General features: G+C 48.6%; 1 protein-coding gene and 1 long non-coding RNA gene across 5 annotated transcripts; one reads left to right on the forward strand and one right to left on the reverse strand.

Annotated features, from left to right (window-relative positions):
* Positions 1-270: 270 nt before the first annotated feature.
* Positions 271-19,914, reverse strand: KLHL26 (kelch like family member 26). Of its 4 annotated transcripts, none has more exons than XM_064469361.1 (3): positions 19,832-19,914; positions 7,647-7,829; positions 271-4,481 (listed from the first exon to the last, which is right to left on the reverse strand). In XM_064469361.1, exons 1-3 carry the CDS (start codon positions 19,876-19,878, stop codon positions 2,900-2,902), a joined length of 1,812 nt encoding a protein of 603 aa, XP_064325431.1. In that variant the 5' UTR covers positions 19,879-19,914; the 3' UTR covers positions 271-2,899. The 4 variants fall into 4 exon arrangements, with proteins under 4 accessions (XP_064325431.1, XP_064325433.1, XP_064325434.1 ...); XM_064469363.1 differs by lacking the exon at positions 19,832-19,914 and adding an exon at positions 18,227-18,291; XM_064469364.1 differs by lacking the exon at positions 7,647-7,829 and having other exon boundaries at positions 19,832-19,910.
* Positions 19,880-22,989, forward strand: LOC135316301 (uncharacterized). The gene is made up of 3 exons (XR_010375701.1): positions 19,880-21,342; positions 21,707-21,843; positions 22,380-22,989. It is a non-coding gene; the product is annotated as an uncharacterized LOC135316301 (long non-coding RNA).
* The last annotated feature ends 258 nt before the right edge of the window (positions 22,990-23,247 follow it).

Consider the following 23,247-nt stretch of genomic DNA (forward strand, 5'->3'; position numbering starts at 1 on the left):
CTAATAAATGACTCCGAGCGCAATCAAATATTTATCTGGCTTTGCTCATTCTTGAAGACGAGAGGAGCCCAGTCCACTTGCTTTTCACACGGGGGCATCCTGTAAAGCGTTTTCTCCAACCCAGCCACGGAACACAATCACTTAGACATTTAGGTGAAGACCCTCACCTAGCTGTCAAGTTGCTGCAATACAGCGAAAGAATCAAACCCGTTTATTTTCAGAGGAACGGATAGGTTATGCACAGAACAGCCCAGAGCCACAACTACGTACTTCAAAGCAGTAAAACAAACTTTATTGTCAATATGGATGATACGCACTTCCACAAATATTTTAGCCAGTCTCTGCTAAATTTAGAACCGCTAGAGTCTTTCTAGCTAACATTATGAAAAATAATTATTTATTTTGCTATGTAAAGAACGTTCCAGTAAGAATGAGAGGTGGTGCACAGCAGCGCCCTGTCGCAAGTCTCACCAAAAGAACGTGGAAGCCTTTCCCAGCACCCGCCCCGCAGTGCCAGGGAATGAGAAGGCGGGTACCAGGCTACTTTGCTGTGTGGCAGGCAAGAGTTGGTTTATTAAATACAGTTACAGAACGGCTTTGTGTATCCTCCCGTCTGCAAAGCCATCGTTCCAATATGAATTAATACAGAGGTTACGTTTATTTTCGCAAGGTTGATCTTAAAAGCGAAGCCAAACATGTTTTACCCCCCGACACACACGTACCTTCGAATCTTCAAGTGAAAAATAAAGCATGGCTTCCTTACGAAGAGATGCCAACCACAGTCATCGCGTGGGTTCTCCAGCCATCTGATGCGGTGTGGCTTATGAGCACTAAGGCTGCACGTTCAGAAAAACTCCGTTATTAGAGAACACCCAAACCATCGATCGCTGCCATAGAAATGCTTCTGGTAGGGAAATTTAAATAACATCGGGAAGAATACTTAAGTATTTTAGAAAGGCAATGATGAAGGAATGACACACTCGTAAGAGGATTAATTGTATTCCGCAAATAGGAAAGCACGTAACCTTCTGTTCGTTACTAACCTAAGAGAGTACCCTTTTCATAAACATATGGAAGCATTAAAAACAGAAAATCCGTTATTTTGTAACTTTGAAGCTTGTATCAAGTTACATTTCATCCTTTCAAAATGCGCTTGTTATCTGCCAAGACCATTCTGCAGTGTTTCTAGCTTCTATGCCAGACCAAATGAACAGAGAATGGAGTAAATTAACTGCCTAAGAGCTAGAAAGCGGAGCTTGCCCGCTGACTTCAGCATACTATACAACAACAAGTACTTTTCATTAATTTATTATTGGCAAACCAGCAAATAGATAGGAACAGATGAAACTATGCATCGTTTTATCTAAAATTGAGAATGCAGAGCTTAACCAAGCCAAAGGTGCTTCGATTTCATTATCAGAGGAAAAATACCTTTAAGTGAATCTGAGGTATGGAGTCCATGCTTTACACAGACCTGATCGATGATTCATTTGCAGAGCAGACATTATATATTGTCTCTAAAGGTTACAGCACAGTATTTATTTAACAGCAGAATGCAACGGTTCCTCTAAAAAGAGGACGGCATACATCAAAATCAAACTTCTACAGATACAAAACAAAGCCCTTGAAACAGAATACCTGATAAAAGGAGAAACTTTCAATTCATTAATCAGTCAAATTAATTAGGAAAAAACAGCTTGGAGGAAAATTGAGGAAGTAGCAGTGTTCTGTGCAGTAAACACAGATTTTACAAAAATGACAGTGTCATCTTAAAATTAATCTCTTAATTTAAAATATCCACTGGCAACAACAACAAAAACCCCATTCCACTTAGACTTCCATCATCTCGTGATGCCAAGTGTCTTATTTACAAGTCAAGGGAGGAAACCTTCAGGCTTAGGAAGAAGTAGCACCCACCTCCTTTACTGTACGAAAAGAGTTTGGATGAACGTGTGTTGGAGCGATGGGAAGGGCAAAGGCAGCGGAGTCCTACACCAGAAACTCTGGGTGCTCTCTGCTTTAGGGGGTCAGCCCAGACGAACAGCTGCGGAGCTCTTATTGCCAGTAAAGCCAAACAAGTTATTGGCAGTTATTAAAAAAAAATCATGCCTGCTTATACGTCATCAAGCTATCAACATGGCTTTAGTGGTGCAAACTCTGGATGCCCCAGTTAAGGGAGAAGGTCTGGCCTAGAGTATCATGCTGCGATCTGGAGGGGGCGAGGAAGGGAGCTGCAACTGCAGCGTTGATCCAAGCAGTGAAGAACCAACGGAGACCAGAGGTGTGCAGGGATCAGTACTCCCTTTTTAGGGGGAGGGGGCGGGAAATCCAGTCACCTTTGGAAAGCAAGAATATGCTTTCATAACCCAAGCACCTGAGCTCTCCCAGCTCCCACTGTCCCCTTATTGCTTCTGGAGGTCAGTATGTTATACAGGTTTTGGTTTGGTCTTTTTTGTTTGTTTGTTTGCTGAAAATCAAAGCGACGTACAATGATTTTTTTGGAGCTATTAATAAAAATCACAGCTGAACTCTTTGAAACGTACCACAGTACTTAGTTACTCCTGAGCTGTCAGTGTTTGCAATGTGTAACATTGTTAAAAATACGAAAAGTTGGCAAAACGCACCCCCCCACACCAAAAAGAAAAAAAAAGAGAAAAGCTTTTTCCAGCTGTAACATCTGTTAAGTCTAACTAGCTGACAAGTGCTTCTGATGAAGCACGCTTGCCAGAACACTACATAAGAGGAGGAGGGACTTTATGGAGGAGGGAACGCAAGCTATTTTTCTCCTTCCCTCGCCCACAAAATGCACAATACCATTTGCAAACAACAAAGAAACAACACAGCATCCCGATAACATGCAACACGAGGCGATTTCATGGGCCGACGCGGTCGCGCGCGGTTATCTCTGGGTCGTTACCTGCGGCAGTATAACGGGAGCGCACGCTATCCCAGCAAAAGACTCTGGAAAATGTAGGTCCCTTTCCCATTCATCAGTTTCCGTGTTATACACCTGCACAATGCTTGTCACATTGTTCAGGTGCCAATTGTACCCTCCTACGATATAAATCTTTTTTTCTAGTAAACAACAGCCAGCTTCCGACTGACCTGCGCGCATGGGGCTCACCGTTGTCCATTGGTCTGTTTCAGGCACGTAATATTCCACAGCCAAAACATCAAAACAACGGTCAACGTGGTCCATGCGGCCTCCGAGAGCATAAATCCTATTATTTGCACTGACCATGGCATGCAGGACTCTGGGTTCGTTCATTGGGGTTTTAAACTCCCACTGATCCACGGCGGGGTCATAACAGTGCAGGGCTTTTTTGTCTTCCACCGAAATGCCGTACCCACCTGATATGTACAATTTGTCTCCTACCGTGGCTCCGGCATGCCCCCACGTCCTGCGTTTCAGGGAGCACACGTAAGTCCACTCGTTATTTTTGGGGCAATACTTCTCTACGGAGGCCAAGCTCCCCGAGCGGTTCCTCCCACCGGTGGCATACACCATACCGTGGAGGACATTGAGCTGGAACTGGATCCTGCTCTCCTGCATGGCCTGGATACGCAGCCACTGGTTCAGGTGTGGGTCGTAACGGTAGCAGATATCCACAGCTCCCTCACCGCTCCGGTACTGCAGGTGCTGCCCTCCTACGATGTAGACAAAGTTGTCGAGCACGGCCACGCAGGAGTGGCTGCTGCCCACCTCCATTTCCGTCAGCTCCTTAAACTGGCGCGCGCTGGCATCCGGCAGGTAGTAGACTTTGCAGCTCACGGTGCGGTCGTTATCGGTGTAGGGAGTGCCGCCAAAGGTGATGAGGGACAGGACATCCGAGCGGATGGTGGTGCGAGGGGACTGCATCTCGTGCTGCCGAAAGGGCAGGATCTGGTAATTGAACGCTTCCAGCAAATACTGCCGGCACAAGACATCTTCCACCATGATGTCCAAGGTCTGGACGCTGTCCACCAGCTCCGAGGACTTCATGAGGGGGAAGCGGATGTGGCAGAGGACCTGGCTGGCGTTGGCACGGCGGGTTGGGTCATATTGCAGCCAGCGGACGGCAGCACGGAAGAGGTCTATTTCACTGCAGCTTTTCAGCTTATTGCTCTGCAAGAAGAAAACAAGGCGCTCCAGTGGCAGGTGGAGGAAATCCTCTTCTTCAGAGATCTGGAGGAAATGCCTAAAAGTGAATGCATCTACTGATTCCTTCAAGGATGCGAGGCTAAAGGTGGTGGCCATCTGCCCGATATTGAGGCACGTTTCTACGCTCATGGCAGACTTCAGAAATTCTTCGCAGAGCTCCACGACGGGCACCATCTGGAGGAAGACAGCAGCTCCCAGCACATCCTGAATACAGTCAAGATCAAGAGTCACTTCAGCGCTGTACGCAAAGTCTATTATGTGTTTCAGTCCTTTTGCAGATACACCTTTCAGTTCGATCACATCTTGGCTGGCTTCTCTCATCCCGCCTGTGAACATTGCCCTGGAGGTCAAAAACACAAACAAAAATTTTCAGCTCTTTAAATACATGTAAAATGATGTATCACTTCCGAATGTCATTTTATTTTTTTAAACATACTGATTCTCTTAGGGAGGATGGAGAAGGGGGAGAATAAATCAAGGCTAAATCTCTAAAAGCCAGGAGAAATTGGAGAATGCAATTACTTACATAAAGCTGGCATAAACAGTGCGCTAAGAAGTAATATTCAGCCATCAGGAAGTTAAGTTTTCCAATCCTACTGGCAGCAGAGGAGTGGACCACAGGACAAAGCTTCAAGAAGCAGGCAGAGCTACCAGAGCAGGGAGTGTAGTACACTGGACACCCATGAATCCATGCTAGTCAACAACCGAAGGACAAAACGGGACCTGCACCAGCAGAGGGTGGTAACCATACCCTAAAGAGCTTATGTACACTGGGTTTGTGAGCACGAGGAAAGAATACCCTTCAGAAGACTCCTGCGTTTAGGAGGTCAGCGATCCTCTGAGCTTGGCTGCAGCACTGCCTCTAGGCAAAGATTTCAGTTAGCCCGTTGTATCGTAGGCTAGCTATGGAACGGCTTAACTATTGCAGATGCAACGCGTTTTGTGAACGGCTTTGGTAACCACAGCAGAACCTCCCCTCCAAGGTTCATTCCCGACACCTTAAGAAAATGGGAGTTGCAGCCACTTCAGAAACGTCTGTCATGTTGCAGGACGACGGCAGGGGGCTAACAGGCAATTAAAAAACAAAAAAGAAAAAAAGAAAATATTTTGTTACAGCACAGCTGCAAGCACATCAGTTGACCAGGCCACGCAGAGATTAGGCCCTAGATCACCTCCTTGGGAGGCTTCTAAATTCCACAGGAAGCACATACCACGCCAAGGACTGCGCACAGACATCTCGTAAACCGCTCTTGTAGAGCGGTGCTGCATTTCCCAGCTAAGGGGCCTGTGGGCGTGATGGGGACATAACAGCACATTTGGTTTTTTATACGTTTACATTAAATTTCAGCAGTTTTTGTTATATATGGGTAGCTCGGGGGCAAAGGTTTGTGCTCTGTGTAGCACTCAATAAGCAGTAGCAGAGCAATTCTGAGGAAGCCAAAGTCAAAACAGGTTACCAGAAGAACTGTGACACGGAGTTTCACCATTCACTGCCATCGTTCACACATCACAGGCTACAGACTGTCATACAAAAGACCTTTTAAACCGCTGCCAGCACATCTTGGGCTAGTTTTTCCACCATCGATAACCTACTCTTTTCCATCGGAAAGGTAAATTCATCGTGAAGGCACGGTGTCATTAGGGCTGCCTTAGGAAGCTGCAGCGACTCTAAGGTGCGAGTTAAAAAAAATGCTGAACAGACCCTCCTCTCCTGCATCAACACAGGAATAAAGGAATACCTTGGGAACACTGTCAAAAGACAGGAGTTCCAAGTTTCCTGTCCAAACCAGGCTAGGAAACCTGCTGCCGTCCAGCATAAACCCAAGAAATCCTAAATGACTTAAATAAGGAAATATCTGCATAGGAAATCAGCTTTCTGTAACCGAGTGACCAGGAATACTGTTCGCAATTATTTGTCCATAGAGCAGATGAGAGCATTCTGCTGAAATCCCCTTGCGTATCCCATGTCACAGAACAGCATGCTGCCCTGATCCCCTGCCCCAGAGGATATGCAGACATATGTGTACTCGTGCATTAGCTACACAGAGCTGAGCATGCAGAAGGAAAGAAAAGCGTTATTGTTGCCATGATGAAGACAAATCTTCAAGTAGAATGCAATTGCTTTAAAAAGTGTTACGGTTCTAAAATGCTGATTATATAAATGCCTCAATTTTACTCTTTTCCCTCCCCCCCTTCTGCATAAAAACGGAGTATTTTCAAAAGCTAGATTATTCTGCCATTGTTCCCCAGGACAACCTTCCTTAGCACCACAGAAGTTATAACAAGAAACCTACTCAGCAATTATATTTCGACAGTGAAAACACACTAGCAGTGGCACGGCATACAGCATTTATGAATACAAATAGTGCTATTAGCATTTGGTGGGGGATCAGCTCCATCATTAATTGCATGCCTGTTAGGGAGAGTGATAAGCTTGGAAGGTTTATGTTACCAAAGGGAGAGAGAAGGGAACAGCCTAGAAAATATGTGTGTACATAAGGCAGGCATCATCAGAGCAGATGAAGAAACGGGCGAAGGGATACAAGAGATACGCCAAAGGATGCTGAAGTCCCTTTGCTCTTGGTTACCCGCTCAACAAACCAGTCTGCTCAGGTCAGGAGGGAACCTATGCGCCAAGGCATTGCAAACCCCACCGAAAGGCCCTTCTCCACCCTTACGTGCTATGACCTGCAGTCTAGAACAACACCCAGGTCGAGTTCTCTGTTGCTTTGAACCTTCCCTGTACCTGTTGCCTCCAGCATGCCCCTCACTTGACGCTGCTACTGCCAGAAAAGATCCCTACCTCAAAAGAGAAGTCATTCCAAGTCAGAGAACCATAACAAAAGAGTTTGACAGAGGCAAGATGGATGAACACGGTTTTTCACTTAAGACTGAACTTCCTGCTCTGCAGCTGGCTCACTCTGCATTAATTTGGCTGAGAAAACTCATCTCCGCGCTTCAGTTTTCTACCCACACAAGATGGGACAATTCCCCCCTATCTCCTGGGCGGCTGGGGAATGCGCACACAAAACGCTTCATACTCTTCAGCCCGCGAACAGCAAGTGCTGCAGACAGATCAGTGGCATTTAAAGATAACATGAGCGTATTTACAATGGGCACCATCGTTCAATGGGATGACTCACTGCAGAGCCCTCACTGCCACTTTGAAATCAGCTCAAGTAGCTCCAGGGCAAAAGCCTGTTTCCTTCAGCAGGCAGAGCACCAGCCAAGGCTGCCGAGGTGGGTTCAAGACCTGGGCTTGATCTTGCGTCTTGGCCCAGCGGCCATAGTCAAACAAACCTCATCTGCGTGCAGAGGGTCTGACTCGGAGCCTCTTCGTGCCTGCAGGTGATCCCACCAACATCCGTGGGGCAAACCATACCTCCAAAGAGTTGTGCGTGGGTGTGATTTTGGGATGTGGTGGGGAGGTTGGGGTGGGGGAGGATGGGGAAACAGAAAACCAATGGGAAAGGTAAAAATGCCTGCTTCCCTATCGGATTCTCACCTGAAATAGTCACTGCAGGCAGCCAAGACAACTTTATGAACCTGAAACACTTCATTATTTATAGTGAGGATGACATCAAGCAGCTGAGCCTGAGCTCGGAGCGAGGCCAGTCCCTGCAGTAGAGTGGTGCTGTGGCCAGGAGCAGAGAACGTGCATTTCAGGGTGCTGTTCTTGTCAGCCATGCTAAAAACAGAACAAGAGAGACAGGCTGGTTTTAAATTAAAACAATATGTGGTATACCTACAAAGCATGCTGGGGAAGATACTGTAACATGAAGCAGTTTGAACACGAATTCCCAGCTCAATAGCCACACAGAACATCATGACATCAGTGCCTCAGTTGTATTCCCTTCTCCCAGTACAAAAAAGACTTCCAAATTTTTAAATTATACTTTCACATTACTGACAACCCGTCACGCTGCAGCACACATGGGCTTCAGAGACCATCCAAACATCAGCTAGTGGGGCCAAAATCTCCAACGAGCGTTGGTGTCCCCACACTCCAACTACCCCAGAGTCCACCCTGACCTTGACTTCAACCACGAGACTGAATCACAGTTGCTTATTCTTCTCACCACCTAGCCTGACTGCAGCTGTTAGATACTCTGTACCGTCCAAGGACAGCCCTGCTAGCCCTATTTGATCCTTTCCTTATGCCTGACCCTCATGAGAAGAGCAAAAGCAAAATATTACATAGCACTGACCGCTCTAAATAACATCAACTGTTTGAACTGCACTGTAAACAGTCCCCTCCCAGCGTAAATATTTCCTTGGTTGTCCCAATGCCTCTCGCACATGTTCCCCAGTGCAGAGAGCATCATCCTTGGATTCACTTGGCCTCAGATGCACTTGTCAGCGAGAACGCTGCATTTGGAGGTGAACATCAGCAGTATCGCCGCACAAGTGGAAAAGACTATTAGATGCTCTGTGCTCCTCTGAAAATAACGACAATTATGCTGCAGATTTCCTGAGCAAGACGATAGTGGGCCAGCACTCCCTGCCCAACAAACTGGGTCCGCTCCCACCAGCAGAAGCATGAAATCCTAAATTCATTTGCAAAATTAATCTGACTCTGAACTACTTTTCAGGATCTGAGCCACAGAATCATAGAATCATTAAGGTTGGAAGAGACCTCTAGGATCATCAAGCCCAACCGCCAACTCAATACCCCCAGGCCTCCTAAACCATGTCCCCACGGTGCCACGTCCACACGTTTTTTGAACACCCCCAGGGATGGTGACTCCCCCCACCTCTCTGGGCAGCCTGTGTCAGTGCCTGACCACTCTTGCAGTGCATAAATTCTTCCTAATATCCAATTAGATATTGGATATACAAGAGTCCTTCTGGGAAGAGAACATGCAGAAGGGCCAGTATTCACGATGAGGTTTATGTTTTCAGAAGCACCCTGCTGTTTGGTCTCTGCATTTCAAGAAATACTTTATGGAAGCATGACATAAAAAATCCCAAGCAGATCATACCGAATCTGGAAAGCTGCATTACTTGCTCCCAACTCCACAGTGGGAGAGTACTTAAAGCACTTAGTACTGTACTTAAAGGGTATTATTATTATTTAGGTAGAATATACCAACAAAGCCAAAAAAATAGTACAGAGACTAGGTCCCAGTGTGCTAGGGGCTCTATAATCCCATCATTGGCTAACAGCTGTCCCTAAGAGTTCACTACCTAAACAAGAACAAAAAGCCACACACAATGGATGAAACAAGTAAGAAAGGTCAGAGAAGAGTCAGGGAGATGGGACAACCAAAAAGGGGATGTAAACAGTCCTCAAACAATAAGGAACAATGGACAGGACTTGCTACTTGCCTAACTTATCGGACTGCAATTTCCTGCAAGCTTTACAGAAGAGGCGAGTTAGGGGAAATCTGTGATGTTCATCAGAGCACCAAGAGGGCGGCCGCTTTGTGCGAGCGGCTCTAGAGCTCTTTGGGATGCTGCAGGATGCAGATATCAAATCTCTTTCAAAACTCCTCAAGCTTGGGAACGCGCCTTAAAATTCATATGAGTTCCTACTGGGATGACTGGTACCGGTCAGCTGCGCTTCTTGCAGCACAGACCTGAAATTCCTGCCTTAAAGTCAAAGCATACTAAAAAGCCTCAGTTCAGAGAGCGGAGTCCAGCTACAACATCCTTTCTATAATAAAAAGGATTAGCAAAAAGTCAGTTGCTGACAAGACCTTTATCCATTACTCCGCGAGCCAAGAAACATCTATCCACTCCAGCTCTTCCCATGGCGAAAGAGGAAAGAGACTGGAGGGAGCGAGCGCATGAATATTCATCACGTCAAACTCATTTTACTCTTCTCTCCAGAACAATGGCTTTGATTCGCTGGAGTCGAAAGGAGGAAACACCGAGCACAACCAAGGAAATGATCTTGCCTCCGAACGCAGTACCGTTCACCCCGCAAACCCATTTTGCTTCATGCCGGATGGGTAAAATACGCACCGGCAGCTCATCTGGGAGATGGTAACTCCTAGTTTACTGTAACTTCGTTAGACTTGATCTCCTGCAGGATTCATCTCATGGGAATTTTCTTCAGTGTTGCTTTTTTTTTTTTAGACCAACTTTAAATAATCCTTTTGCCAGCCTAAGGGCTTACCTGTATAGGATTGCTTTCACTACATCCACAACCCTCCCAGTGCGGGTGCCCCTTCAAACAACGAGCTTCACCTGAACAAACATTCCTCTTTTTTTTTTTTTTTTTTCTTTTTTCTCAATTAACTTTTACAGGCACTGTTAATAACCAGAGTGTGTAAATTTAAAGTAGATGGAGGACTAAACCTGGGCAGGTAGCTATTTCTGTGCTGGTATAAACACATTTGCAAGCGCGATTCATTTCAATAGGTAATTGTGAACAGCTACCCCTGAAAAACTCCCTGTACTAGTTCCTTTGTCTATTTACAGGTATAGAATAAATGGATCCAATGATTACACAATCCTACCGGGGGGGGGGGGGGGGGGGGCGGGGGGGTAAGGCAAAACAAAACTGAACAGTAAGAGAAGCACTGATAATGTCCAGTTTTCTTCAGTCTGGAAAAAAAAGAGTTTTTAGAAGCAGCACATGAGCTGGAAGCAAAATGAAATCCACAGAAAGCGTGAGAAATCAAGTGAAAGACTCTTCAGAAAACAAAGCGGGAGGAGAGGTGAGAAAACAGCAACAAACGCTGTTTGCACGGCGGTTAGTAAAAAGGGATCTGTGATAAAAGCAGGCTTGGCTCAAACCCGGCTGCCGTACCACGGGGCACAGCGTAGCACCGCATGCGTTACGCCGCACGGCCTTGCTTTCCACTCCTCGCGCTGCATTAGGAACAGGGGAAGAAGAGAGGCAGCAGTTGGGTGTCAGAGAGTAAAAAAAAAAATAAAAAGAAGCACAAAGGGAAACCTTGAACATCTGAAAGTGCCTTTGTGAGGCTGTCCCTATCTTATTTGAGATCTGAGTATGCCGTGTACTTGTTGCTTAACAATTTGTTACAGAAGAAACAGCCGCGCAGACAAACTTCGGAAGAGTTGCATCCACCCCTCGGCAGTTCAGAACATGACTTTGAGATAAAAGCCTTTCATCACACAATAGTGAGAAAGTGTTTATTCCCCTCCTTCCCCTTCCCCTTCTGATGGAGGCAGGGCTGGAGAGCTTCTGGAATTTTCCTCAGTTTTTAGTCTTTGTCCTCAAAAGGACAGCGCTGAGCGAAGTCCTTCCCCTGCCGCAGAGCTTTGCAGAGGTGTCTGCGGCCGGAGCCAAGCATGCAAGCTCGGAGCGGGGTCAGGTGTGTCTGGCTGCACCCAGGCAAATTTATCCTTTGAAAAAAAAAAACGTAAAACATAAAACTCCCATTCACATCAAGCAGCACTTCCACTGCACATCCCACAGGCTTCACAGTGATCTGCAAGGGGATCTGAAAATGTTTACATGATTGGGGCCTCTAACATGAATACATTGGTATAAAGGTGACTTTACCGGAACAGAAATCCCACTTTCCATATGGAAATTGCTGTAGCAGTGAAAGGCGTCTTTATATTCATGTAACTGCATCCATGGCACGAACAGTGGCGACAGCTGGAATTCAATGGACACGTTGATTCAGAAGGGCGATCCGTTTTGGGCAGCACCCTCAGAGACTCCGATAACATCACTGGTGCCTGATTTTCAAAAAGGGGACCGTCAGGGGTTGAGGATTTGCCTCCAAGCCACTGCTCTGAAGCCAGGTTGCTTTCAATCCTCCCCAGTCACTGCAGGGTAGAATTCAGCACGGTGTATGTGACCGTAGCTTGGGGAAAATCAACCCAAAACCATACGCGTGTTGCAGGCTTGTGAAAAGGTTAAAGCAAGGGTTAAGGGAGTGGTTCCAGCCCGACAGCAGGCAGGGAAGGCAAACAAGTCCAGAAATTCTCCTGCTGCTGTACCTACGGCAGGAGCTTGGCCACGTGCTCATCCTTGCCCCAAGCATGCTGACCACATCCTTAGCTGACATGTTTCTGCTTGATTTTTTGACCAGAAACAGATGCAGCGAGGAGGCATCTGAATGCAGGGCTGGATGCCCAAGAGGCCTCTAAAGCTGACGGGCTGAGCGATGTTTAATGGCCAAACTGCAAGAAGCAGTTCAGATGAGGCACAAAGAACATCCCAAAGAACAACCGTCCCCCGTCTCTGCCTCCTCGATTCTCCACAACATCACATGTAATCTGAGATGCGTTTCAAGCTAATGAATCATTTTTACCAAATCTGTACTGATGATTAAAAACATCAAAGCTGGAATTAAAGGCTTACCAAGCATGAGTTCGTATTTCAGCATGTTTGCCACTACTGCCCAAGTACAAATGGAGAGAATTATACCAGGCCAGATTATAACATTTCAGTGATTGAATTAAATAAGAAAAATCTTCTGCGACACAACTGCCTGTCGTCTTCCTACTCTTCTTTTATAACATGGTCCTCCTTGGAAGGAGGGATAGTTTGGTGCTGGCGAGGCTCGCTCTCCATCCCAGTTCAGCATCCTTGCTAATATCCACCCACGTTTTCCCACTCTCTGGGCAGGTGGTGCTTGGTAATTTTTCATACGGGAGAAACTCAAGAGGGTTGGCAAGATTTCTAAGCAGGGCAAACTTCCAACAGCCAGCCTCTACGGTAAACACAAGCTCTAAAGGTAGGACCCTGCGGGGCATGGCTGGGGTACAAAAGGGGAGGGAGGAAAAGCAGCAACAGCGTGTGTGTGTACTTGCATGCATCAAGTGCGTAGTGCCACAGCTTTTCTGGGCATAAACAAAGGATTTGGGATTGCAAAATAGCCAGCGAGGCACCTTCTGAGCACTCAAGCCTGCAAGAAATTTTTTGTGATGAGAGCAGCAGAACTAACATAAAGCTGAAGAGTAACTTTATTTAGAACATAGGGTATGAATATTAAGGACCTTCTTTAAGAACCTTTGAAAGGCAGCATTATAGATATTTTAATAATGCAAATCATTTAATGCCTTTAGTTTCATGCCGAAGTAAAAAACACATTCAGATTCTGATTTTTAAACTACAATTAAGACACTTAAAATCAAAACAAAAGTCAAACTCCCTCAGATAAGTCACTGGTAGCCATGGTTACTGTAATATTTCAGATCCTGAGGCTTTATATCACATGCCCAAATGATGAAAATGAGTTTTCAGCACCTCGCACTAACAAATGTTACGTTAGGGCAAAAAGGCTAAACCCTCTACTGCAGATTTGCTGTTTCACGGCCTCATGTCAGGACTTTTGGACAACACTCCCGCGGCCTTTGCACCCCCCTTCGAAAAGGCATCGGGGGGGTTTCCTTGAAGTTTGGGTGCAAGGAAGATTAGATGCTGCCTGGCAATGAGACTTAAAAATACCCGCCCTGTTAACCTACTTACGTTCCCAGCAGCGAGCAAGATTGTCACCAGCACCCCAGCAGAAACAACATTTACCATCCAAATTAGCAACAACAATAAGCGCTTAATGATCAGCAACTAATTAAATATTAACACATCAAATGAAGGGGGTGTTTTCCAGAGAAGCGTAATCATCCTTAGGAAAGACGTGCGAGCAAAATGATTTAATCGATTTCTTTGTTCCCTTTCCACCTCCTTCCCTTAATTTCTCCCATTTCTCTCCGCTGCCTCCACTCATTTTCCTCTCCTGACACCCTCTCTTTCATCAAAGGCAATAAATACAAGTAAAAAGCCTGAGACTAATATCTCTATTTAGAAGCGACTAGCAATTTGGAGTGCTCAGATAAAGAGATTATAAATCAGTCTGAGTTTTAGAAGGAGTAATACTTTGCGTGAAAAGAATGGTCTTCTGTAAAATGCCTGAAGTTGAATGGTGAAGTTTGAAAAGTCTCGCCTCTTATCTTTTATACTTTGAGTCCCAAAATTTAAGGGAAGTTAAGGTTTGGCAAAGGGAGAACAAGTAACTTTCACTATTTAAAAAAAAAAAAAGACAAAGCCCAACAAACCACGCTTTCTTATTTGTATCGCAGGGACCCCGTAGGCTTGTGCCTCTCACAAAGAGGGAGCTGAGGTCCCTAGAGCTGGACTGCCCGACGCTGGGCTGCGACGGGGCATGGCTGGGCTCCCACGCCCTCCTCCGCCAGCCAACCCACGCCTGATTCAGCCTTGCGTTTAGTGAAAATGGCAATTAAAAGACATCTCACGGAAGCCAGGGGGTACCTTAATGTTTCATTTTAAAGTGCTTTCTAAATCAGGTCCTCCTGATCCCCTGATTTGCTACTCTGCATCCTGCTTCTCCCAGGCTGGAACCAAGGGAACCCTATAACCCAAAGTTAAGGCAGCAAGTTGAAGCAATTTTAAATTTTCAATTTTTTTTTTTTAATATATATATTTTTTTGTCCCCCGAGACGACCCAGACACATTTCCAAATCTCTGTTTTTCTTTTTTTCTGAGCTGGACTCACGCAGGGCCCAGCAGCCACACACACACACAAATATATTCTGCTCCCAGGCTTCAATCGGTAGGTTGTTCGCAAGCCAAAGGAGGTGGGATTTTAGTTTCTGCTAAAAGCGCTAATAAAACTGGATGTCTGTCAAAAGCTGGCTGGCCTGGTAAAATGGAGCATTGGAGCACAGAACAAAAAAGGTGGAGGGTGAAATATCTGAACACATTAAACTCTGTGCCACCTCATGGAGTTTGAACGTGAGGGACTGGTCAGTACGTGCTGTACCTGGGACAAATTGGGGGTATATTTACATATTTAAGAACAAGCTTCTTAAATATGTTTCTGTCACAGAGCCAGAGTCATTTTTATGCTGGTACAGGGACAAATGGGAAAAGCAGTTTGGTCCTCTTCGTTCAGCAACCAGCGGCCAATGCCACTTGCAGGTAAGGGCTCCGTGAGCCCAAATGTGCGCGCTGGTAGCGCTGGGGTCTCGGAGGGGCACAGAACGTCAGGCTGAGAAGACCATTTACCAGGATCGGCCATTTCTGTGCTCTCTACCCATATCCAGAGCTGCCACAGAGAATCTTGTCCTGTACAGGGATTTCCCTGGGGCACCCTCAGTCCTGCAGAGCGCATGGAGCCGGAGCAGGCGACACATATCACCCATCGCCCACAACACCCTGCCGTTCCACAACCTCAACCTGTATTTTCACAATGACCGAGAACGGAAAGATACTACCCCACCCCCCCCCAAACTTTACCATGATTATATTCTTGTCAGCCCCAAACCTAATCCCGCTGAGCCAGGAACAAACTGAGCAAATATAAAAATCACTCTAAGCATATAAATTACTCTGGCAGCCACAGGCAGTATCACAGCAATGAAAAAGTCAGCTGCTCTCTCTTGCTCCCAAGCTCAGCCAGCCACACAAGGACCCCCAGAAGGACGGTGGATTTTACACCACGTAAAATTTGCCTGTGTATCCACGGTACATGGCTAAGTACAGGCTCTTTATACACTCGATACTCCTGCTGACAGCACTGCCTTAAACAGTTCCACGTTTCCCCCCACCATATGCCCTTACGGTCAAACCCTGCCAACCCCAGCTCTAGGAAAGGAAAGCTGCAGTGATGCCGGATCAGAAAAAACGCAGAAAAGCAGAACCGTCCTTTTATAACACGCCACCGCAGCCGTTTTAGCAGGCAGAAGCTGCAGCGGGTGTTTTCTGCGCCCGCCATCCCCTGCACACCTCTCCCAGCAGCACCCGTGGCAGAGCCGCTGTGCAAAGGCCGAGAGGCACCTAGTGGTGTCGGGAAGCACAGCAGAGCCACCAAGGCCACCCCAAAAGTGACACCCAGCTCAGCCCCAAGCATAGCTTCGCTGCTGGCCTTCTAGATACCACCCTGCTCTTCCCTCCACCCCTGCTCTTCCATCCACCCCGCTCCGGCATCACATTTTCGCCTTCAGAAATGGATCAAAGCTGAACTGTGGCATAGCTACCGCCGCTTTCACCTGAAGGTCTGCTGGGACCTGTCTCAGCTCCCTGGCTCATCACAGGGTTGCGTTCCTGCTGGGGACGGCCCATTTCAGCTCTGCTAGCAGCTCCTAGCAGCGCAGAAAGTTCCCCCCACAAGCAAATCACTCGGCGACCCTCTCCCACACAAACATACCGGGCTCTTCACTCCACGCCTTGGAAAAAACTTAGAAAATCTTCAAAATCATACTATGAGGCACTTGGAGCAGTGTTTGTCTCGGCCTGTTTCTGTGGCATCCGATTGCATCCTCTGGGCAGTGTTGCAATAAAAACGACAGGACCGGTTACATGCAGAGTAGGTACTACAGCGTGCAGTGAGCCGCAGCACGCCTCTCCTCCTCTCCCTGCACCTCCACCCTCCAGATTATTGCCTCGGAGCAGCTAGGGATCTCAAGCAAAAGCAGCGTAAAATGATGAAACAGCGGACAGCAGAAAGAAAACCCACCATCCCTTTAACGCACGCTAAAGAAATCATGTTTTCTAGCAGATGTGAGCGGCTGCCCCAGCACTTGGCATCGTAACGCCAATTCCAATTCAGTTCCGGGATCAAATCCTCTTACCGCCGCGGCTGCTTGTAGCCTGTTTCCCTCGTTACCCAAATCCTCTGCATTTACCTTCTGACCGCCTTGCACCCATCCCAAACATCATCATGTTTCCCAGCTCCTTGGGCAGTTCAGTTCGGCACAGGCTTCGTGCCGCCCTCACCGCATCCCCTGAACGGAATAACCCAAGACCACCAGAGGTGCAGAACAGCCTTTCTTAAAGGTCACCGATTTCTGTGCAAGTTCAGCATTTATCTTCCATTTAAACAAGAAACTGGAAAAGACGCCTTAGCGACCGTCCCGTGCAAGGCTCTTCCTTTGGAAGCAGTTAATGCTAAACCACACTTGGAGGTAAGACAGGAACCTTTAAAGAACCACTGAAGTTTACTTTTGTTCTAAATAAAACCTCCAGCTCCAAAGTCTCCCAATGTTGAAAAAGAAAGCAGCAGTTATTTTTACAATGATTCAATTAGAGCGTAAACATTTACACCACGTCTACCAGATCTAACAACTAAATCTGTTTTGAAATTGCCATGTGGCAGAGCATAGAACACAGAAAGCACATAAAACTAATCCTTGAACGGTTTCAAAAGGAAAAAAATAGAAGCCTAATTGAAGACTGAAGCTATGTAAGATGACAGGAACATGAAAGCAAGGCAGAGTCACAGCCTTCATCATTATCTTCCCCGACACGGCTTTACTCCATCCTCCTGTACGCTTGCTCTCTCTCCCACCACTTTCCTCAGAAGGAATAAGGTTAGGGGAGTTCAGGTCAGCTTTCCCTTGGTGTGAATCCAGGCATATGGACTTTCAGATAAGGAAGACCTGCGGGTCGTCCTCGCCCATTCATTCTGGTTTTGACAGGTGGGACAGCTTTCAGCAACCACGCCAGCGGGTAGCAATGTTAGGGAGGTTTTTGGGAAGTGTTTATACAACCCGGCTGCCTTCCTTTCTTCAAGGGGTTATTCCCGATTTGAGAGACACGCAGCTCTCCTCAACAGCTTGTCTGGACAGCCCAATTAATTCCTGCTTAAAGGCCTGCATGATAACATCCTCTCCAGCACCTGAAAAGATGTTTTTCCTAGATCTTTGTCATCCTGCTTTGTACAACCCTACCTCACCAACACTGCAGCAGAGCTCACGTGGCTCAGTGTCTAAAGCACAGAGAGCTGCTCTTTCCGAGGGTACCAATGGATTTCACCATTTCCTCTGTACTTACTTGCTCACCAGTCTCAAAGTGCATCTTTGGGAGCATCAAAGTATTACAGAGTGAATTATGTAGCCTGAAACTCTCCCTCCACCTGATATGGAGGGCTGCGAGTAAAATATGAAACTCATTTGTAACTCATGAAATTCTATCCATAGAGGAAGGGAAAGAAGAAAAAGAAAAAAAGGAAGCTTATTTCAAGATAGAAGATTTGGGCTGTTTGCTTTTCAACGCACAGCAATGGCCTTATCTGATGCCATCAGTGTATCCAAAGCCTTTTGTCCATACCAACTCGCACAGCGTGCTCCTTATCGAATGAAAGCGCAGGATTCCCCGCAGACAAGTTGATTTTCTTGCTATGGGGAAGCCAGCATACTTACGGGTAACTAGCATCAGCCATGCGGTAGCAATTCCAAAGATGGAAATTCTGTCCGTGCAGTTTGAGTAACTGCACCACCAAAATGGCATGCGTGTAACAGCAAGAGAGGACTCTGTCCTTTTGCCTTAGAGAGTAAACACTCAGTAAGTGCAAAAAAATCACAAGTGGAAGCACCTAACAAGGAAGTATTGTTGATAGGGAATGCACTTGAAATTCTCTCACTCTATAGAGGCTATGCACCATGTCCAACATCTCCCATCAGGTTTCTCCCGGTATTCTCCAATAAATCCATCCCGTAAAACAGAAGACTAACGACCAACAAGAAGCACTATCCAAATTTCAACAGGCTTTACTTTAAAATTAACAAAGAAAATAAACACACAGTGATAGGGAACACGACGGAGCTACGGCTCAGGGGACAGAACTGCTGCAGCTCCACTCTGGGTGATTTATCGCAGCCCTGAAACAAATTACTTTCATTTCTCGCTGCTGCACACCCAGCACTGAGAAACTCCCGAGCGCCGAGCGAGCGGCCCTGCCGACACCCGTGTGAAAGAAGTGCTGCTGTTCCTGTTCGGGGAGAGGAGGAAAAGGAGGTGCAGAGAGATAAAATGAAACACCCCAGGCAACACAGCGTATAGTTTACACAGGCAGTCATTAGGCAAAAAAAATAATATATATAATAAGGTGAGAATTCAGACGGGCTTCTCCAGTGCTGAACAATGACAGTGAGAGCTTCCCTCTCCACAGCGTGACACACAGGGTGGTTATTTCAGGAGCGAACGCAGGGAGAGTTAAGTTGAGGATAAATGATGCTTTGAAGTGAAGTGACAGGTTGACAGCGTAACATCCGAGAGACAGACAACACAACTTTCTGAACACTGCCCAACACGGCAACTTTTGGATGACGACAGATTAGAAAAGCCCTGGGAACAGAAACTCCTCCACGAACAGGTACCACCACCCACCACAACACCCTTCCAGGTACCGCCGCCAACTCCGTGTCACCTGCAAAGGCCCAGTGACCCCGTGGGGACCCCAAACCGGTGACCCCGGGAGGGGTTTGCAGCCTGGGGGCACGGCCGAGGGGCCGGGGGGCAACAGAACGGGCCCGAAACACCGAAAACTTGGTGCCTCTACAAACCTCTCGCTAAACCCACAAAGCCGGCAGTTCTACAGACCCTACGGGCTCTGGGTGCGATTCACAATATTCTCTATTTTAGAGCCTTCCTCAAACCTCCTCCTCATAAACTCCGGCAGGGAACGCGTTATTATTAATTATGATGTTTATGTTCCAGAGGACCCCCAGCCGCCGGGCCCTGCTCAGGGCACACCCCCCCCGGAGCACCGGGCCGGGCTCTCCGCCTCGCCGGGACCCCCCGGGAGCGGCAAAACCGAAAATAAAAGGGAAAATAAATGAATAGAGGGGCGCTTGTCCACGCCGGGGGAGGGCGGGGAAGCGCCGCGGCCGCCGCAGCCGGGCTCCCCCCGGCCCCCGGCCCCCGCCCGCCGCCGCGGCCCAGCCGGGCCGGGCCCCCGCGCCCCGCCCCGCCGCCGCCGCCCGCCCTCGGACCCCCGGCCTAGGCCGGCCCCGGGCCCCGCTCACCTGCTCGGCCGCTCCGCGGCGAACTCGGCCCCGCCGGACTCCGCCATCTTCGCTGCGCCGCCGCCGCCGCCGGGCCCCGAGCTGGGAGGCGGCGGGAGCCGCCGCGTTAAAGGCGCAGGAGCGAACGGGGCCCGCGGCGGGCGGTGGGGAGCGGGGAGCTGCTCCGCTCCCGCCGGGCCTGGCGCCGCCCTGCCGCCACCGGGGCCTGTCACCGCCCCGCGGATGAGGGGCCCGGCGGCTGTCGCTGCCCTACGGCTGAGGGGTGCCTGTCATGACCTCAGAGCTGAGGGGGCCTGGGGACCTGTCACCTCCCCACAGCCGAGGGGTCCCAGGGGGCTGTGACTGCCCCACGGCTGAGGGGGCCTGGGGGTCTGTCACCTCCCCACAGCCGAGGGGTCCCAAGGGGCTGTGACTGCCCCATGGCTGAGGGGGCCCTAGGGGTCTGTCACCACCCCATGGCCATGGGGCTCCGGGGTCTTTTACTGCCCCATGGCTGAGAGGGCCCACGGGGCTGTCATCGCCTCACAGCTGAGGGGGCCTGGGAGTCTGTCACCTCCCCACAGCTGAGGGGGACCCAGGGATGTGACTGCCCCACGGCTGAGGGGACCCTAAGGGTCTGTCACCTCCCCATGGCTGCAGGGTGCCGGGGGGCTGTCATCATCCCATGGCCATGGAGCCCAGGGGTCTGTCACCTCCCCACAGCTGAGGGGGCTCCGGGGTTGTGACTGCCCCATAGCTAAGGGGTCCCAGGGGTCTGTCACCTCCCTATGGCCACAGGGTCCCTGAGGGCTGTCACTGCCCGGTGGCTGAGAGGACCTGGGGGTCTCTCCCCATCCCTCAGCTGAGGGGTCCCGGGCGCTGTCGCCTCCCCATGGCTGAGGGGACCTGGGGAGTCTGTCAGGGCTGCATGGCTGAGGGGTCCCAGTGGTCTGTCATGTCCCCACAGGCCACCATGGCCCTCCTCACACCGGCACCCTCCAGCCAAACATTATCTCACAGCAGCCGATGGCCCCTGCCCGCACCCCAGCACTTAATGCTTTCCCTTGGGATTTCACATGCGGCTCATTAAATGTCTCCCGCAGGGACCATCGTGTGTGCAACCAGCCCGGGACTGCGCGGACAGCCCTGCTCCCCATCACCCTGGGGACGAAGCCTCCCGCCACACCATCTGGACGATTATGGCCCAGGTTTTATTGCCATAAGTGCTTTGTGCAAGAGCAACAGTACCCTCCAGAGGGTGCAGTCTTGTCATCGGAGACTGCGGCGCTCCGGCTGTGCCGTCTCGGTGCCAAAGATGCCTTCGCTGCCCCACGTCCCCACACATGGTCGGCATCAGAGTCGCTCCTGGCTCTCCCCAAAACGACCGGCGGAGACGAGGCCAAGCGTCGCAGGGTCCGTGTAATTTTTAAAGCTGGCATGCATCTGGAGAGAGCGGACAGTCTAGAGGGCATTCCAGTCGTCAGTGGAACTCAGGAAATTATTCATAGCGGTGGCTCTGCCAATGACCGGGGGTAAATTTCTTTGATTTACCATGCCTGGGTGTCCACATCTGTATAAGGGAAAGGGGGAATTCATACATGAGAATAAACGCACTTGGAAAGCCGTGAAAATACTCTTTCAAGTCAGCCTGATGAAAACTTCATGTTCTGGAGCCCTCCGCTTCAAGGAGAGCAATCTGTTTCAGAGGCAAAGCTGTGTATTTTTCTTATTTAAACCTTCTAAATCTGCTGGAGCATTAAAAATATTTGGCATTTCCACAGCACATTTCATTCCCAGCTCCAAATGCGTTTTACAGACATTCATTAATTAAGCCTTGTAAAACCTTTGGGAGAAAGGGAAGCAGTACTTATTAATTTGCTATTTGTATTGCTGCAGCGCGCGGAGACCCCAGCCAGGACCTTGGGGCCCTGTTATTTTAGACCCGACCTACACAGAAGAGGAGATGTCAGCGCGCCGAGGTGCGGGGAGAGCGGGAGGAGACGCGGGAGAGGCAGCGGATGAAAGTTAATGCCGTAAGTCATCGGCGTTTCGCCCTGACGCCCTTTCTGCCGGGCAGCGCTGCCTGCAAGACAGAGCTGGGGGAGCGAGCGTGGCTCCCGCCCCGGCTGCCCCCCACCTCGACGGTTGCTCTTTGCATTTTGTTGGTGTTCGGGGGCCTCTGCCCCTCCTCACCAAACCCTCGCACTTGTCCGGCTTCCTCAGACACCAGCTCTGCTTCATTTGATACCTTCCACTTTCTCCTGGGGCCGCTTTCTGTAGCTTTAGCTTTGCAGCACACCTTCTTTAAAAGGTTTAAAAGAAACACTTTCCCTTTATATATTTTTTTAGGTCCATATAGATATTTTAAGTGCATTATTTTGGTTCAGTAAATGCACAGCACTAAGGCGGTCCTACTGACGGTTAGCCCAGCCGGGCCGCCCGCTCGCTGCAGACCTCTCCATCCCAGGCGGGTCGGCGGATGGGAGCTGTGAACGTTACACCTCTGCTTCCCCTGCAGGAAAAGCCAGGCTGTGCTGCATGCTGTAAATGCCTTTCACATGTTCCCCAGATCCCAGTTAAATCGAACCCCAGAAGGTCTCTCGAAGCATGAAAAATGCATTTATAAGACGCTGGAAGGAAGATGTGTTCCATAACTACTCTGGTGACCAGGCGTGCTGACTTGTGTCATGTGGAGAAGGAACCAAAAGGGGGTATTTCATGTTATTTCATACCGCTGATGGGATTTTATCTCTCACAGCAAATCCAGGAACTTTTTAGTTACCATTATTGTTTGATTTTATGGGCCATTTGATATTTATTTTTATTTCTATTCATTATTTGTTGAGTGCACTTAGCCCCTTCCCCAAGGAGCCTGCCTTATATCTAAGGTGATTTTTACGACCAGTGTTAGCACAGCATCTGAGCAACTCGCACAACTTTAATATATTTATCCCGCACGCACAGTATATCAAGGCAGTCCTGGTATTCCTACCGTGGAGAGCGGTGGTCTGCCTGTAAAATCACAAGTCTAACTTACTGGGTTAAAAAAAAAAAGAATAAACTCCAAATTATTTACATCGTTCTTCTTTCTGATCTTCATTGTAAGCTATCAGAATGTATTGGAGTCATATTTTCACATTTTTTCCCTCCCCTACAAAACATGAGGTCTAGCAATGTACCTTTTACTGCAAGCCAAGCTCTCGCATATCCCACGACTCCCACAGCTGGGGCTTTAAAATCTGCATCCAACACTGTGAGACTAATGACAAAATCATGAGCTGGCAGCGCTGCCTTTTCCTCCGACCTTTTCGTTTCATCCTGCAAGCGCTCAGAAACAGGAATTCCTCACAGCTCGCAGCACTATCGGTCCACGCGGTTTGTGTTGGGTGGAGGAGGCGGACAGCTGGCCGCAAGGAGCTTTTTTTCCCCCCCCCCAA

Source organism: Phalacrocorax carbo, chromosome 19, assembly GCF_963921805.1.
Source record: "Phalacrocorax carbo chromosome 19, bPhaCar2.1, whole genome shotgun sequence".
NCBI lineage: Eukaryota > Metazoa > Chordata > Aves > Suliformes > Phalacrocoracidae > Phalacrocorax > Phalacrocorax carbo.